This window comes from Rhopilema esculentum, chromosome 13, assembly GCF_057945365.1.
Source record: "Rhopilema esculentum isolate cy_ngs chromosome 13, ASM5794536v1, whole genome shotgun sequence".
NCBI classification, from domain to species: domain Eukaryota; kingdom Metazoa; phylum Cnidaria; class Scyphozoa; order Rhizostomeae; family Rhizostomatidae; genus Rhopilema; species Rhopilema esculentum.
In genome coordinates, this window is record NC_142827.1 from 1,040,225 (window position 1) to 1,055,964 (window position 15,740).

At 35.8% G+C, this 15,740-nt stretch overlaps 1 protein-coding gene across 1 annotated transcript; it reads right to left on the reverse strand.

The window, feature by feature from the left end:
* Positions 1-1,654: 1,654 nt before the first annotated feature.
* On the reverse strand, positions 1,655-14,516 carry LOC135691654 (DBH-like monooxygenase protein 1 homolog). Its single transcript, XM_065209585.2, has 13 exons — positions 14,027-14,516; positions 12,922-13,068; positions 12,047-12,229; positions 11,066-11,158; positions 10,045-10,227; positions 9,580-9,682; positions 8,930-9,090; positions 7,979-8,140; positions 7,472-7,510; positions 6,971-7,030; positions 6,238-6,380; positions 3,241-3,400; positions 1,655-1,925 (listed from the first exon to the last, which is right to left on the reverse strand). Exons 1-13 carry the CDS (start codon positions 14,306-14,308, stop codon positions 1,794-1,796), a joined length of 1,848 nt encoding a protein of 615 aa, XP_065065657.2. The 5' UTR covers positions 14,309-14,516; the 3' UTR covers positions 1,655-1,793.
* Positions 14,517-15,740: the final 1,224 nt, after the last annotated feature.

The following is a 15,740-nucleotide window of genomic DNA, read 5'->3' on the forward strand; positions in this document are numbered from 1 at the left end:
CACTCATAGGCGTGCGGGGTGTTTTCAGATAGGAATACCGGTGTCCATACTTTTACGAAGTATTCTCTTACACAAAGAACCTTCTAATAATAATCGAGAAATGATTGGCAACGTCATTTCTTTAAGATGAGGCTAACTTATATGCAATCTTAAAAAACATGACACATTAAAAAATAACTTTCGAGTTTTCATTGAAAGAAATACAAATTTCTTCCAAGACGATGAGCAAATATGTCGATTATACTATCGATATCTTTTTTGAGAGCAAGATATAAACATTAGCGTTCGATATCAAAAAGAGCAACATTGCCAAATCCTTGCTATGTTACGAAGATATGTGAAACGAAGATATGTTTTTATATGTCTGAGTGAGCTGAATGTCCCTTTCGCTCAACATGATGCTGCTGGAATAGGAGCCATGATTTGCATCCCTTCGCAAAATGTGGAACAAAGTCCGAAACATTGTCATCATGCATCATTTTCAGCAATTCACACACTTTGCTTGATATTTTTGATTTGCAGAATCTATTTGTTAGAAGAAGCAAACATTTCTGATGATTTCTGTCGTAGGGCTAGCATTCACGCTTGCATTCCCTTATGCCTGTGACGTAACGCAGTTTAGGGCACCTTAAATTGATAACAAAAGGCCCCTGCCCAAAACGGGCCCAAGATGCTTTTACGTTGATGTTTTTAAAACTTTGGTCAAGTTAAACAACTTTCCAAAACTTCTAAAGTTCTTCAACTGAAGCTCTATAGCTCAGGTCCTCCTAGCTAACAAGAAAAGCTTTGCAACAGGAGTTTTGCACCCTTAGACGGGATCTTCTTGCAGTCAATAAGTAGAGGTCCCGTGGCAGATTTTCCTTGGGGCCCCAGATTCATCGTCTACGCCATTGCCCAAATCACACAAAATATATTGGTCATTGTCACTAAATTGCGCGTAGATTTCTTCCAAGGCCTTATCCATTACAAAAGCACGCTTTAACAAATTTGTACGACCGCTGAGTTTGTAAAATCAAAAAATAACCTTTCCGATACCAATCAGTGAAAAACTGATAAACTGGCACTTGTTCGTGTTGACTAAAATCAGACATTTCATCAATTATGACAGCATAATAGCCACTTTCTTTTGCTTCCTCAACAATCCCCTCAAGTCCCATTTGCGCTGTTGCTGTTCCTATCGCTTTTTGGTGTTTTCACAAAACAGGTTCCTTTAACCTTATGCCATTACTTCTGAAAGCGCTCACGATTACGGCTACTTTACTCATCTCGTGGGTTTAGGAACATGTTCGAATTGTATCTTTTAATATACTTTTTGCTTTTGGGGAAGGCTCTTGCCCTATTTTTGTCCGAAGAAATCAGCTGCCCGAAACTAGGGGCTGAAGCCTCCAAGCTCCCCCGGCCCAAATCCCGTACCCCTATGGCCACACTTCATATTAACGGTGTAATCATTGATATACATATATAAGTATATTGATCAAAAAGAACAACGGTCAAAGAAATGAACATTGTGGTACATCAAAAAATATATTATCCAACTTTGAGCGTACTTTTTCTTGTGAAGGAAAGTAATTTTTTCTAGCACTTTAACTCATACCCTTTCACACAAATTTAAATCTGGATAGCAATTTATGTGAATCTCAGAAAAAAGACAAAGGAAATGACAAATTGTCGTCAAATGATGCAATATAAATTAAATCTGTAGATTTACCAAAAAAGCGCTTTTCACTTGCCATCAATGTTGCATAATAAAATTATATTAATTTAATTAATAATATTGATTTATTTAATTATATTTAATTAATATTATAATTATAAAGCAGTTCATGTGTCCTTCCATTGTTTATCTTAGATTTCTTTGTCATTTTGCAAATTTTTTTCTTGGCTAATCTTCTTCTTACAACGGATCGATATACAGCAGGTAGATTCTAGAAAAATATATTACAGGTGATAATACAATTGTGGTCAAGTTGAACTAGTCGCCTCAGAACAGAAATAACTTTTTAAGAAAGAAACTCTGAGAAGGCGACATGCCGCAGTGAGTTTGAAACAAAACCAACAACATTTGTAATTAAAGTGCCTGTGACATGATTTTCGTACTTTTGGGTCTATATATCTATTCTTATGTAAAAAGGCCTGTTATTTTCATTTCTGAAGTTAGTTTTTACGTTTCGTGAGAAATGAAGGAGTAATTGGCGATCTTCTACGCCAAAATTCGCCATCTTGGTTTTCAGAATGAGTAGACAGTGACATCACGGGAGGGACCCGATCGCCTCCTCCTTCGAGCTTTTGTATCGTAGTCAATGAGGGAAATCTAACAGGTCCAAGATGAGCGATATTTTCAGAGAAAGTAGTGGCAGCGAGGATGAGATTTTTGAAGGTAGCGCTTACATTGTTACAATAACGAGTTCCTCCCATGACGTCACAAGAGAACGGCATATGATGATAAAGCGACTTGGCTAGGCCGCACTACTTTGCTTAATTTCAATATCAAAACGCTCTTATTTCAAAAAAAAGTTCAGATCTACTATAAGAGCAGTGCAACGCTTCAAATAAGAGAATAAAAAAATCATGTTACAGGCACTTTTAAGTAAATCCTCGAATTGCCCCATCCCCTCGCATATACCCCATCTCAAATTAGCTCCCATCGTCGAAGTGAAAACATTAACAAGCCTTAGATGTCAACTATTACAACACAACCCACGATTTTAGTCCAAGGAAAATAAGATATTCAACGAAAAATTAACTTTAGAATAAACAAACCATTTTCACAATGATTTTATTGTCAATATTGACTTGCAAAAAGTCTCATTTCTCAAAATAAACATGAAATAGTTTAAAATACTTTTGGAAAGCGCTATTTTTTGGCAACCTTTAGATGATATTTAGTTGTCCCCATACTACTTTAAGCCCACCTCAAAGCCTTACAACACCCCCCCCCCCCCCCCTATAAAATGTCACACCGCTTCCTATAGACCTTGTTGAGATACATGTCCAGACAGAATTAATCGAGTAGTCGATTCGATAATCTTTGTTCTAAGCTGTTCCATGTCATGAAGTTCCTTCAGCTTTTACCAGTAAACCTATAGCTAAAGGTTAAATCATTATATAAGGGATACTTAGCGGCGCTAGCCCCCTTCCATGAACTGCCGAATATGCTCAAAATCAAAAAATCTTCCTTTTAGCCTTTAGCATGTCGACTCCCAACTGAACCATAATGATAGCAGGTATATGAAAACTTACATATTTATGTGCCCCGCTTCCAAAACAGCGAGGCTGGACTAAAGGCAGGGGGTCATTCATGAAATAGAAGTTGTGCAGCTCTTTCACCATCGACTTTGTCCACTCGACCCCTGTCCAGTTTGCCAGTTGCCAGTTTTCAGGCGGGAGGGATTCATCCATGCTTAGGTGAAAAAAAACTGTAGTAAAAACACCAAGTTACTCTATGTTATAAAGTTGTTTTGCAAATACTTGTCCCCTTCCCAAGTACATATACAGTTAGTTATACGTAGCTGATCTCCATTTCCTGATAAGCAGCCAAATGGTAGAAAATCAACTTAACTAACAGCAGTGAAAATATCAAAGAGTTGTAAGTCGAACTACTCTCTCTCTATACCCCTGGAGGTAAACTTTGGAGAACATCAACTAAGATAAGCCTGACAGGAAAAGTTTTAGGATCCTGTCCTGGAATAAAATTTTGTTAACATGATATCTGTCATGGAATGAGATCCAAAATATTGATGGTTTATATAAAAAACATTTTACTGAGAATACATTTTTCAATTGATGATTAGAATTATCCTCTTTCATTCAATGTCGAGATTAAAGTGTTATATAAAGGTAACCTCCTCTCTTTTAATGGAAAAAGAAAATAATTCATTTTCATGAAAAACCCGGCCTATCCTGGATATAGTATGTTTAATTGACATGCTAGCAGAGCTTATTTTAACGTGCAAAAATAACAAATATGTATAAACTCAAAACTCAGTGGTAAACTCAAATTTTCAGCAATGATAAAAGTACAATTGGGAGATTTGCTGAGATTTGTATATACTAATTTATCGCTCTAATTTTTTTCAGTACTTAGAAGCCATCTAGTTTGTTTGGTCTTTCATCTTCTCCTTTAAGTTCTTTATCCTTCAAAACATGTTTAAACTTGGAACACTTTTTCCAATCTTTTAAAAAGCTTGGGTGAGAGGTGGTGTAATTCGACAATTACACACAGAGAAACGTCGTAAACTACGGTTGCCTAGTTTGATGGGTGTTGTGATGGAGACTTTCAAAATGTGACTGAGTTTCTTAAAAAACTGTGAATATGTGCGATGAGAAAAAATTTTTAAAATAAACCCTGTATACTATTTCCAGCACGAAAATATAGTTTGCCCTGAATTTTCATCCGAAAATGAGCAGGGGCGCAGTGGGAGTTAACTTTTTTGGGGGGGGGGGGGGCAAAGCTGAAAATTTTCCGATAAAATTATGATTTTTCCGACAAATTTTTTCCCAATATATTCCTTGAAGATTACCCTTGCTGCATATACTGCAACACTTGATGCTACAATATCACGGATGGATCTGGAAATCGTTAACGAATGGATCGTTCGTTATACACCTTCAAGTTCAACAATAGCCTTTATTCTAACAAAACTTACCAAATATAAATCGCTATGAACAAAATTGCAACTAGTTATAAATTTACACCCTACAAGTCTTCTCGCTATACTAGACAATAAACTGTCACGTTAGTGTTTATAGCTGTTAATAGCAAAAAAATTTTTGGCAAGTTTTAAATCGCATCATAATTACTTTGCATTTATTTATGCTAAACCTTAAATAGATATAACGCTTCTAAAAGAATAGTTTTCCTTTAAATGATATTTATATAAACTGTTACTCAAGCAGCATCTTTCTCAAAAAAGGTGTGGCAGCATACAAATCGATGATGTCACCATAGTCTATCGACTGTAAAATATCACTTTCGACGTTGAAAGTTATCAGAGAGGAAAGGCGGTCTTGTCCCATTGTTAACCGTAGCCGATTTTTTACAATCCTCAGCTTTGAAAAAGCTCTTTCATAGTTTGTTGAACCTATTAGCAAAGTGACGAGAACCTTGTAAAGAAGGACCAGCTGTGGAAAGGCACTTTGCAAGTTGTACTTATCATCAACTGAAGAACTGAACGGAAGCTTTCTCTATTCAAAGCCTTGGCCGGGGCTTGAATTAAGACTTTCTCTTGTAGCCGGCTGAGGGCTGCTCCTCTCTCTAACTTTCCTAAATTTACTGTAATTATTGACGAAAGAGCTGTACTCATCTCTTAATTTTTCATCATCCAGGCCGTAATTCTTCGCAACCTTTTTGAATGACACTGCACACAACTGCCTTTCAATTGTTTTTTGAAAACATTCAGGGTTGAGCAAGGCAAAATCTGTCAAAATTGCCTTATGAGACGTGAATCTTGTATTCATTGAGTTGATAGTTGTATCTACTATCACGATGATATACGGATTCCCTATTTCCCTCTAATTCATCCATGCAATTTTCCCCTGGCATCTTTTTCTTTCTGCGTATTCGTCGCTCGACAAAATTTTGCTCTTCTAAATCATGGCGAAAACATTAACTTTTTGCGTCTTCTACAACACCAGCGAATTCATTTCGCAATGAACTAAGTTGAACTTTAGCTGTCGAAAATGGGATTTAATAAAATAACTGTGACCAGAGCGTTAATTTCCTTTACAAATTTCAGCAATGCGAAGATTCCGATAAATACTCTAATGAAAATAAGTAAAAAGGGTTGACCCTGCCCTATTTCACGACAGGTTTAAAAAATATGCGACCTTTTGGACAGGATCGATGAAAACCTTACATTTTGTCTAATATTTTAAATTTTCCGACAAACGTTGGATTTTCCGACTATCCGACAAAATTTTTGCCAGGGGGGGGCGGCTGCCCCCCTGCCCCCCTGCCCCCCCAGCCACTGCGCCCCTGAAAATGAGACCCTGTTGGCAGGCACATGCCCGGATAGTCAGTGAATTAGGTAGACCCTTTGGTATCTCTACTTCTAGGACGGTCTTAAAGAAATATGGCTTCCGTTTTTCTTATCTCTCTCTCTCTCTCTCTCTCTCTCTCTCTCTCTCTCTCTCTCTCTCTCTCTCTCTCTCTCTCTATGTCTAAATCTCTTTCGTGCAGAATCTTTACCTATTATTCACACAATTCTACAGAAGCAAACAAATTCACTTTAAACATACCATTGAGGAAATACAGGATTTGCGTATGCGGAAGTGAACACGGGCTGCACAACCATCTCGTCACTTGTGCAAGTCGTCAAATTAGCTTTGGGATAGTACATCATAAAGTTGAAGCACATCTCTCTGTTTGAGCCCATGCCACCCTGTAAGGAGCATAAACGTACGCATAAGATGTTGATCACACAGAACTACTTTTCGATTGGGGAAAGGGGGCCCAATCGTTGGTTCAAAGGGACAAAAGTGGCTATCAATGGCTTTGTCGGTTTTGATATCAACAAAATTAGTGTAAAACATATCAAAAGTTTTTCTTAAGAAATACCTCAACCCAACTCGTCAAATCTATTTCCCTTATAGCTCACTTTGGTAAATGGCAATGGCTAAAGGTATTTCTAACAGGTTTTCTCCAAAATAATTCTCCATGTCTTCATGTTTCAAAGACTTTACAACTTGTCATTTATTGGCCTAACCAGCTGCTGACTGGCAAGGAATGATGGGATATCCTGGCCACGGGTCACAAATATGGCAAACAATTGTCATGATTTAAATGAAACATTGAGGCTAGACTATTAAGTGAATGTCAAAGTCAACAAAATGAATGAAATTGAAGGAATTAAATGTGATAGAAAAAAGCCAATACCACAGATGTGTGGCGACTGTAACTTGAATTTTATTACTTGTATAATGTTTAAAAGGATATATTACAAAAGGTATGATGAATAGGAGTCATACATACAAGCGTGGCATACTTCTTGTTTAATGTGCGGTAGGTGCAGTACGTGAAAATATCGTCTCCCTGTTAAAGAGGAAATTTTGAATTCGATTGAATGTACGTGCTGGAAATCTTGAAATCTTCAAAAAATTGTTTATCATCCAGTAATGTGAGAAACATTCAAAGAAGCCAAAATTTAGATAATCTTAAAGTTTGATATAAGAAAAAACATCACTTTGCAGAGATTTTATTGATTTTGGCAAGCAACAACAAAGGTTGTTCATTCGAGCGATAACAGGCTTAGAAAATGTATGAAAGCTACCCTATATATTTTGCATATTCAAAATTGGAACGATTCCTTTATAGCTTCATAGCTATATATCTGTATATTCTCTTTAGAATAATATGCTTTTTGGTTCCTTTAAAAATTTGGAACGAAAAATAATGACAGAAAAGTCAAAAATAATTTTAGATGGTATCAAATCAAATACTATTGTGGATTCAGAAAACAAAAAAACATCTTACCGCTTTTACTTCGACTTCTTTGTTGAGCATAAGAGTTTGCTGTAAAGAAATAAAACTACATATCTGTCATCTTGACTTCCATCATCGTTTGAATCAAATAGCTCTTAAATATTGATCATTTTTATGGGCCATTTTGAAATGTATACATAGCATATGTGGTGCAACTTTGTGTTCTGTAGCATGATTTCATGCGATGCAACTAAGCAAGGAATTCAAATTTTCTGGCAAAATTGATGACCGTATTCAGTTTAACTTTGAACAATAATGATAAAACATTAAGCAAAATATAGCCTTAACGTACATTTTTTCGGTTAAATTGTAATGAATACCATTTGCAGAACATTAAGAGGTTTGTTAAAGCATCTTGTTGGTCGCAGCAGCGACTTCTGGCTTTCTTGGAATAAATGCAGTCTTTAATTTTCACCAGCTCTTCCTTTCCTCCAGACACAAATGCCCTATCTGAATTTTTTTAGTTCATTTAATTGAAAACTTTTGATCAAGAATTACCTGATAATTTGGATCAAAGTTATCATTTCGCACCAACTCTTCAACTTCCCGTCCGTTTCTGACCACAGTTGTATGAATAGCAATTGCTGATCCATGAGCATGAGGAAAAGAGGCAAATATCTTGATACTTTTTCGGGATAAAGGTCCACTGCCATCCAGCTTCTACAAAAGTAAAGCATAGGACCCCAAAACTCATTACAAAAATATCTGGCGGTGTTCTTAGTAAACTAGAAAGCGTTTTGAAAAGACAGCCCACAGTTTTCACTAGAGGCCAAATGCTATAAATAACATCTGACAATAAGTCAAAAGCAAAGCAACAGGAGACTGGGGGACATATCCCTCCCCTTGAAGGGCGGTTTTGATTTCGTCTAAAGTTGATAAAAAGTATTGGAGGAGGGGTAATACTTTTGAAGGTTTTCGTTTATCACCTGGCTCACCTTAATAAAAATCAAACAAAGCCAATGTTGCATAGGTATTCCTTGCAAAGGTCACATAAAAGTGAACGATGAAAATCCTGCGATTTTTCTTGAATATTTCTAGTTTGAGAGTATTTTATTTCGTTTGGGATGTTTGGCTAAATCTGTATGGCACAGTATTGCATGTATATTGATGAAGAGAGGTCATCTAAGGAATTTTTGCAACGGGCCTTTACCTAAATTTCATGTCAAAGAACATTTATGCAATTGGTATCTTAGATAGTAGGAACAATATTTCTAAATAAATTGCTTTGCAGTGGAGAATGCTATGCTACTGGAAGAAACTTGGACATATTGCTTGGACATCTTTGTGCTTCAAAGTTAAAAGAATTGCCGTTGCAAGCCCCGAACACAAAGAATATATGGATAAATTCTGTCGAACATTCTATCCATCTTTGCTTGTGAATGCCTTTAAGAACACTTTAAATGCTTGTTTGAGCTTCAAAAGTGGACAAGTCGACTATAATGACTTTACCTGGGTGCAGCTCTTTGTACACACGCCTTTCAAAGTCCATCTAGACATTCCAGGAGGGATGATAATGTTATCAGTTATGCTTGCGCCTACAGTCAGCATTGCAGCTTCGTATATTCTTGGTTCGGAATAGAACATACGAAAGCCAGATGTGTCGACTAAATCTGAAACACGATCATATCTTTTCCAATATCCATTTTCAACATCTCATCTTAGCATCAATTTTAAAAACATCTTTTTTCAACATCCATATTCACCATCCATTTTCAACATTCATTTTCTACATTCATTTTCTTAACATCTGTTCTTAATGCTATAAGTATTAAGTATAAAGGAAAAAGCATTATCACTGTGAATCAATTTATATTTTGAATCAATAGTTTGATCATTAAAGCTTATATCGCTTTTAGCTTGAATGAATCCTTGCTAGCTGGTTTTAAACATTTGATAATCTGCTTTCCAAAAACAAATAAATTGCAAATTCTGTGACATGTAAGGTTACATCATATGAATTGCAATTTTCTGTCCCTCATTTCTCAGGATATAAAGCATGGGTGCTGATTTAGTATTACCTTGTTTTACAATTGACGTTGTTTCTGCTAAACGAAGCATCTTACTGTTAATATAAACCACATAGTTGCTGAAGTACGAACCTTTTTTCAGGTCTTCGTTGTTGAAATGAGTTTCAAGAACAAAATATTTCGAGCTTTCCTTTGTGCCGATTGCATACCCAACGTCGTCAGGAAATCGAAAATTCTGAATAAACCATCATTGATTAATACATCTTATTTAAACAACGTCAGCACAACATTTAATTAAAATTAAGTCATATTATTTATTTAGAAAATATTTCCAAAAAGTCTTGTCAATATCACTTTCGATTTTCAATTTTACGGCAATTTCTTTTTTAGGCCCGCCGCGAAAGCTGTTGCTAAATGGGTAACAAAAAAGATGGTGTGTCATTCCAAATTACTACTAATCATAATTCATGGAATACGCATGCGTATGTACAGATACATTTTCTTTTGATGATTTTAGACAAAATGCATGTTTGCTATATGAACTAATGTAAAGTAATGCCTCAAAACAGAAAATTTGACTGCTTGGGGGCTACTTACTACTCCTCCATGGCCAAAAGCAAAGATGCCTCCAGTCCCTGCACAGCTTGATATCGATTGAGGTGTTTTACTGCTTTGGCATTCACCAGAGAAAGCAAGGTCCTCTTCACTCAGATAGTTACACGCATAAAGTACCATGTGATGAACAAGAGATTTCTTCCTTTTCTGCACTTTTGGGTGAATCTGAAGAAAACAATGAATACAAATTAAGGTTTGCATTCAGCAACGTTGAAACTTGGGACTTAAGTGGGAGACGAGGTGAAAAATCATTAAACAGGGGTTGTTGCCACCAACCTGGGGCAATCTTGCTGGGGTACGATCCAAAGGGTACAATCTTGCAAGGTTTGTTTCAAAAGCCAGGAAGCTGTGGGTTGGCAAAGTCAACACAGGATCAGCATCATCCTGCCTTGCTATCTAAGTATACCGTCAGCATAAAACTGAGAATTTTATAAAAGGGCTCAATTTGGAATTTTTGCATTTAAGTGAAGAACATTTTATCAAAAAATCTTCATACCAAAAGATTTAATAATCATCGACGGAGGAAGAATGGGGCGGTTGATATGATAGGTTCCTTGTGTTGACCAATCAGAGACCGATAACCTCTGTTTGAGTCTGACCGATAAGTGTCTGTTCTTATTGAAATCCGGAGTATAACAGGAGCAGATTCTAAGAAGCTGACCTTGACCATGCAGCGAGTTAAGATTATACAATGAAGAAACCCGTTTTGACAGTTAATAGTAATTAATCATCTTTTACTCAATAAGGAATGTTATAGTAAGACTCTTGTCTTTTGGAATTGAATGCGAAGCAGCGAGCCAAGAATAGCCCAAAATACGTTAAAAGAATATCGGGATCAAATATGAACAGGATGAAATATAACTGATGACAACCAATAATAAAAGATGCCGCAGTTTTGTTTCTAAAGTTTTATTATTACTAGAAAATAAAAGAAAATTAAACAGTTTTCTGCGATCCATGTAGTTTTATATCCATGAATTTTGTAACGAAAGTGGTGTCTTACCTCAATAAAGTGCTTCGGTGTTGTCAAGTTTACCAATTTGTCAATTTTAAATGGAGTACACCAGTAGGTTGTCCTTTTTGCTGGGACTTTAACCTTCAAAAGTTCACAAAGAATCCGTATCACAACTTTAAAACAGATATCAACGTTTCTACCATGCTAATAAAGAAAGGAACATTCGAAAGTCTGAATTTTTGTTTTGAGATTTAATGGTCAGTACATCTTGTATTTTAAGAAAAGACTTTAAGAAGAGGCAACGAAATTGTGTCATTACGCTTTAAAGATTGTGTTATTACCTTTCGAGCAGCTTAAGATTAAAGAAATGCTTGAGTTGGTATAGTGGACCTAGATATGTTGCATTTTTGCGTCTTTAGTGGCAATCACTTTTTCAACTAAGGTTGAAAACAAAGTCTTGTTTACAATTAATCTCGGACTTTATCATTATAAGAAACTTTATATAGAATATCACCCACATAAAACAAAAAGATAACGGCTATTCTCGATTCAATCTTAGTCGGAGACATCAATATGTGATAGTATATGTAAGTATATATACAATTTCAGTTGTGCAATAATTTTACAATCAATATATCCATGAAGGAAACAGTGCTTTTTCACGATTTTAAGAAACGCATATACGATAGACCAATGCTTTTGTGCGACTGTTGAAAAACCATGTTTATCTCATACAAATGCTGATCACCTAGATAGGATAATCAGTGAAAGACTGCAAAAGATTAAATTTGTCTTATTTGTAATCATTCTTTCCAAAATGATCGTTAAAGCTTATTGACTGACGGCTAAAGCAATTACTTAGACTTGCATTTAAATCTAATAGATTATCAGCTCAAATCAGCTCAAACCATATCAGCTTAAACCATATCAGCCCAACCAATTACTTTCTGTTTAAGGTTATGCTTCTTCTAGCAAGCTAAACCATATTCATTTTCTATATCTTTGATTGATTCCAAAAACGGCACTCACCTTTCTATGCAAAAGATCAACATACTTCGTTCCAGATGGCAGCTCTTTCTGAATACCAATATTTAAAAGGTTGATGCTTTTTGATTCAAGTTTTGATGAATTTTTGCTTAGGATGGAACAAGCATCTAGCACCCCATCTGGATCTTCGGATCCCCAGCCAAACATGATCTTTAGTGTCCCTTCCTGCAAAAGTCAAGTCTGGATGTAGAGATGTTCCAACTTATGCTATAGAATGTAAGGCCGCAAGAAGTCATGGTTGCATCACTCCTTAGCTCATCAAAGTTACGGTCAAGGCAACTGAAGGGTAAAAGACAAACACAGAAGTAAATAAATATTTGCATTGTAAATACTTGCTGAGTTCAACAATAGACGCAACACGCAATTCATTCAAAAACCTTGAACCGGTCATTTTGACGCCAGTTGAAAAAAGGTTTTGGTTGGAGATTTCTTGCTTTGGCCGGATTCGATCATTGATGCCGTGTCACTCACCACATAAATGTTTTTTAGACTCTGTCTAAAAAATGCAGCCTTATTTTCTATTTATTTCCAATTTTTTATCATTTTTGGTGCTTGCTTGCACGGAAAAACGTTACACCTCTTTACCCCCCACCATTACTCTCTAGTTATTATAGTACTTAATTGGACAAACCATTGTAGCTCTGCCTAAAGCCAACTCAACTGCCTTTAAAGAAGACTGAAAAACTAGCATTCACATTCACTCACCCTTTGGGTAATTCATTAGTTATCGAGCTACTTTTCACCTATCAGTTTTAAGTTTTCTTATATTGAGATAGTATCTTTTTTAAAAAGACTTTCATTGCATGCAGTTGGTGTTAATCACCACTATCGGTGTATCTTATGTAGAGGATCATTACCTTTATGTTCCTGTCATCGTTGTCACAAGTAATCAGCTTTCTTTTAAATTCCAATGTCGTGCTATCAGTAGTTTGATGATTGCTCACTATTTCTAGATCTTGGTGTTTATCCATCCTGGACAGGCCATGTTTTGTACCGTGACAATCCTATGAAGAAATTATTGCCTAGTTAGTAAAAACCATAAAAGAGGCATTGAGAGGGAAACCGCCAAAAACAATGAACACAAATATTCGATATCTTCTTCCTTTCTGCTTTGATTTATATCTTGATTTGATGTCAATAATTAATTTTTGAGCAAAATTGCAAATGAAGTAAAGTTGAAAACATTAATAAAGCTAAAAATTAGAATTAACACTCAGCCTGTCAAATTTTGTTATGGATTTCAGAGCATAAAGCCTCTTAAAAATCTTTTTAACTATCAAATGCTTAAGAGCTATGTTTTAGACACACAAAAAAACCAAACATGAAATACTATTAAATAGAACACCTTATAAGTCACAAAGAGCTCTTCACTCTATGTCAATTTAACGGGAAAATGGTGCCTTGCCGTCAAAAGATTCACTCCGCCCTATTTTTAATAGAAAGATTTTCGGTCAGTTTCTTAAGGTTGGTCGTCTGATTGCCCGGTTTGTTATAAACAGTTTCTCTTAAAAATGAGTTAACAACATTGATTTAGATGAAAAAAAGCGATTTCAAGGTTTGTACAAGACAGATCATATACTACAGAAAGCACAGGGGCATTTGGAATCTTGGAATCATACAGTTGGAATCTTCATGTTGAAATTAGTCTGTGCCAAAATATTCATGTTATTTTGACAGTCAGACCTCGACATTTCGATAGAATTTTGCGAATTCCAGCCAAATATTTAGTTACTAAAGTTTAGTAGTATCTTAATATCTTAAACGTAGTATCTCGCGAAAGATCATTCTAAACGATATGGGGTTTTAAGTATAGACTAATTTCATCATAACCATTGCAAATAAAAGGTCAATTTTTAGAAAAAATGTATAAAGATAGAGAGATGCGAAATCGATGACGTCAACTTATAAAGTTTCTTATAAAAAGTGCGGGTATAATAGATCAGGAAGAAGTGGTATAAATACTTTCAAAAATGCTCTTCCATGGCTATCTACCCAGCCAATAGCCAAATCACCATCCGCAATCTTCCCGGATAGTCCTTTTGAAATACCAAATCCAATCCATCCGGTCGTTTGAACTTTAACTCTCAGATTAATCGATGTTCTTGCCTTATTTACCTTCCAACTCAGCTCATATTTTTTATTATGGTCAAGCGGGAGTGTGTTCCAGTAGTTCCATTTGATCAGATTTCCTTGTACGAGGCAGGTAAAAATTAGAGCAGCGGCAAAGAAGAACAGGTTAGCCATGTGTCCAGCACAAAAGCAAAAATATGCAAAAAGCTGATCGATGTTTCCATATATACTGGTGTTTACATTACAGATAGCAGCGCAAGCGCATCACGACATCAACGCAAGTGCGCCTCGTGGAAATAACGTTCTTTGCCGCGTTGCTTTTTAAAACAAGGGCTAGTCTTTGAATGCAGGAACGACTTTGAATGCAGGAACGACTTTGAATGCAGGAACGACTTTGAATGCAAGAACGACGGGGGGTATCTGTAAAGTAGAGCTGGTGACTCGCGCGTCGTCGGTGAAAGCGCGTCGAGATAACAAATTTCCTTATGATACTGACTCAAATCAAATTAACTTTCAAAGAAAAGACTACTGCTTCAAAAACTGGCAATTGTAAAACTGTATGAGTGAATTTTCATCCAATCTACTTTTCTTTAGAGATTTGGAGCATATCATTGTAAAATAAGAATAATCCTTAGGAGAAAACCCCAAACTGGTTTGAGCAACACTTTCTGAAAATCAGGGCCTAGGCCGAAAATGTCTTTGAAAGTAAGCAAATAATTCCAAAATCAGATTTTGAAAGTCTTGATTAAAGACATTGTCAAAAGGAAATTTTCATTTTGCAACAAATGAGCAGCCTACCTAGTAATAGTAAACTTTGTAGATAGAAATTGGATTTCTGGTTTCGAGCTATAAATGAGAGCTGGATTGAAAATATATTATCCTGGTCAGCTTGTCAAGTAAGATATTGGTGAAAATATTTGAAAAATAAAATATTCCACTGATTGAGAGAGATCAAGAGATTTTACAGCTTCAAGGTTTTTAGATCAGAAAAACAGGAGAAAATGGTGAAGTGAAGTGCTCAAAAACTCAAACAAAAGGCTTCCAAGATCAGGGCTTTTCTATTTGACTTTCTATTGACATTCTATTGACTTTCTGTTAAAGGTGAGTAATTTTTAAAAAGGAGTAATCATTGCAAAAGATTGAAAGTAAATCTCTCTGTCTTTATTTATCGAATAATACCACCATGCCGCATTTCGAACTGCCAATTTGTGTTAATTGAAACTTATAGAATCATTCAAACAGACAATAGTCAAGGCTACTAGTTAATTGAGTGTGTAAACTTGGTTTCAAAATGAATGAAAAATGAAAAGTGACAATGAATTACTTAAACCATGTTTGGTTGCCCTTGGAGAACTCCAAATATTGGAATTTTGAAAACCTTTTCTGCAAATCGTTAATGAAAGGCCGACCTCCACTTCAAGCCTTAAACCGCTCTTACACAATCAGATTTTGTCGAATTCGACAAAAAAGAATTCGACAGAATCTGACCGTGTAAAAGGAGAAATCGAATGTCGAAAGCCATCATCAGATTATCGAATTTGATTTTTCAAGGAACGAACATGTTCTATTCCATTCGACAAATCGAAAGGTGAATGGATGAAATTAT

Excerpts from the sequence above, each read along its gene's own strand:
- LOC135691654 (XM_065209585.2), bottom strand. The coding sequence starts at position 14,308 with ATGGCTAACCTGTTCTTCTTTGCCGCTGCTCTAATTTTTACCTGCCTC. Across the intron at positions 12,230-12,921 it reads ACGATGACAGGAACATAAAG|GAAGGGACACTAAAGATCAT; the intron begins GTAATGATCCTC and ends TGACTTTTGCAG. Across the intron at positions 8,141-8,929 it reads GTACAAAGAGCTGCACCCAG|AAGCTGGATGGCAGTGGACC; the intron begins GTAAAGTCATTA and ends TTACTTTTGTAG.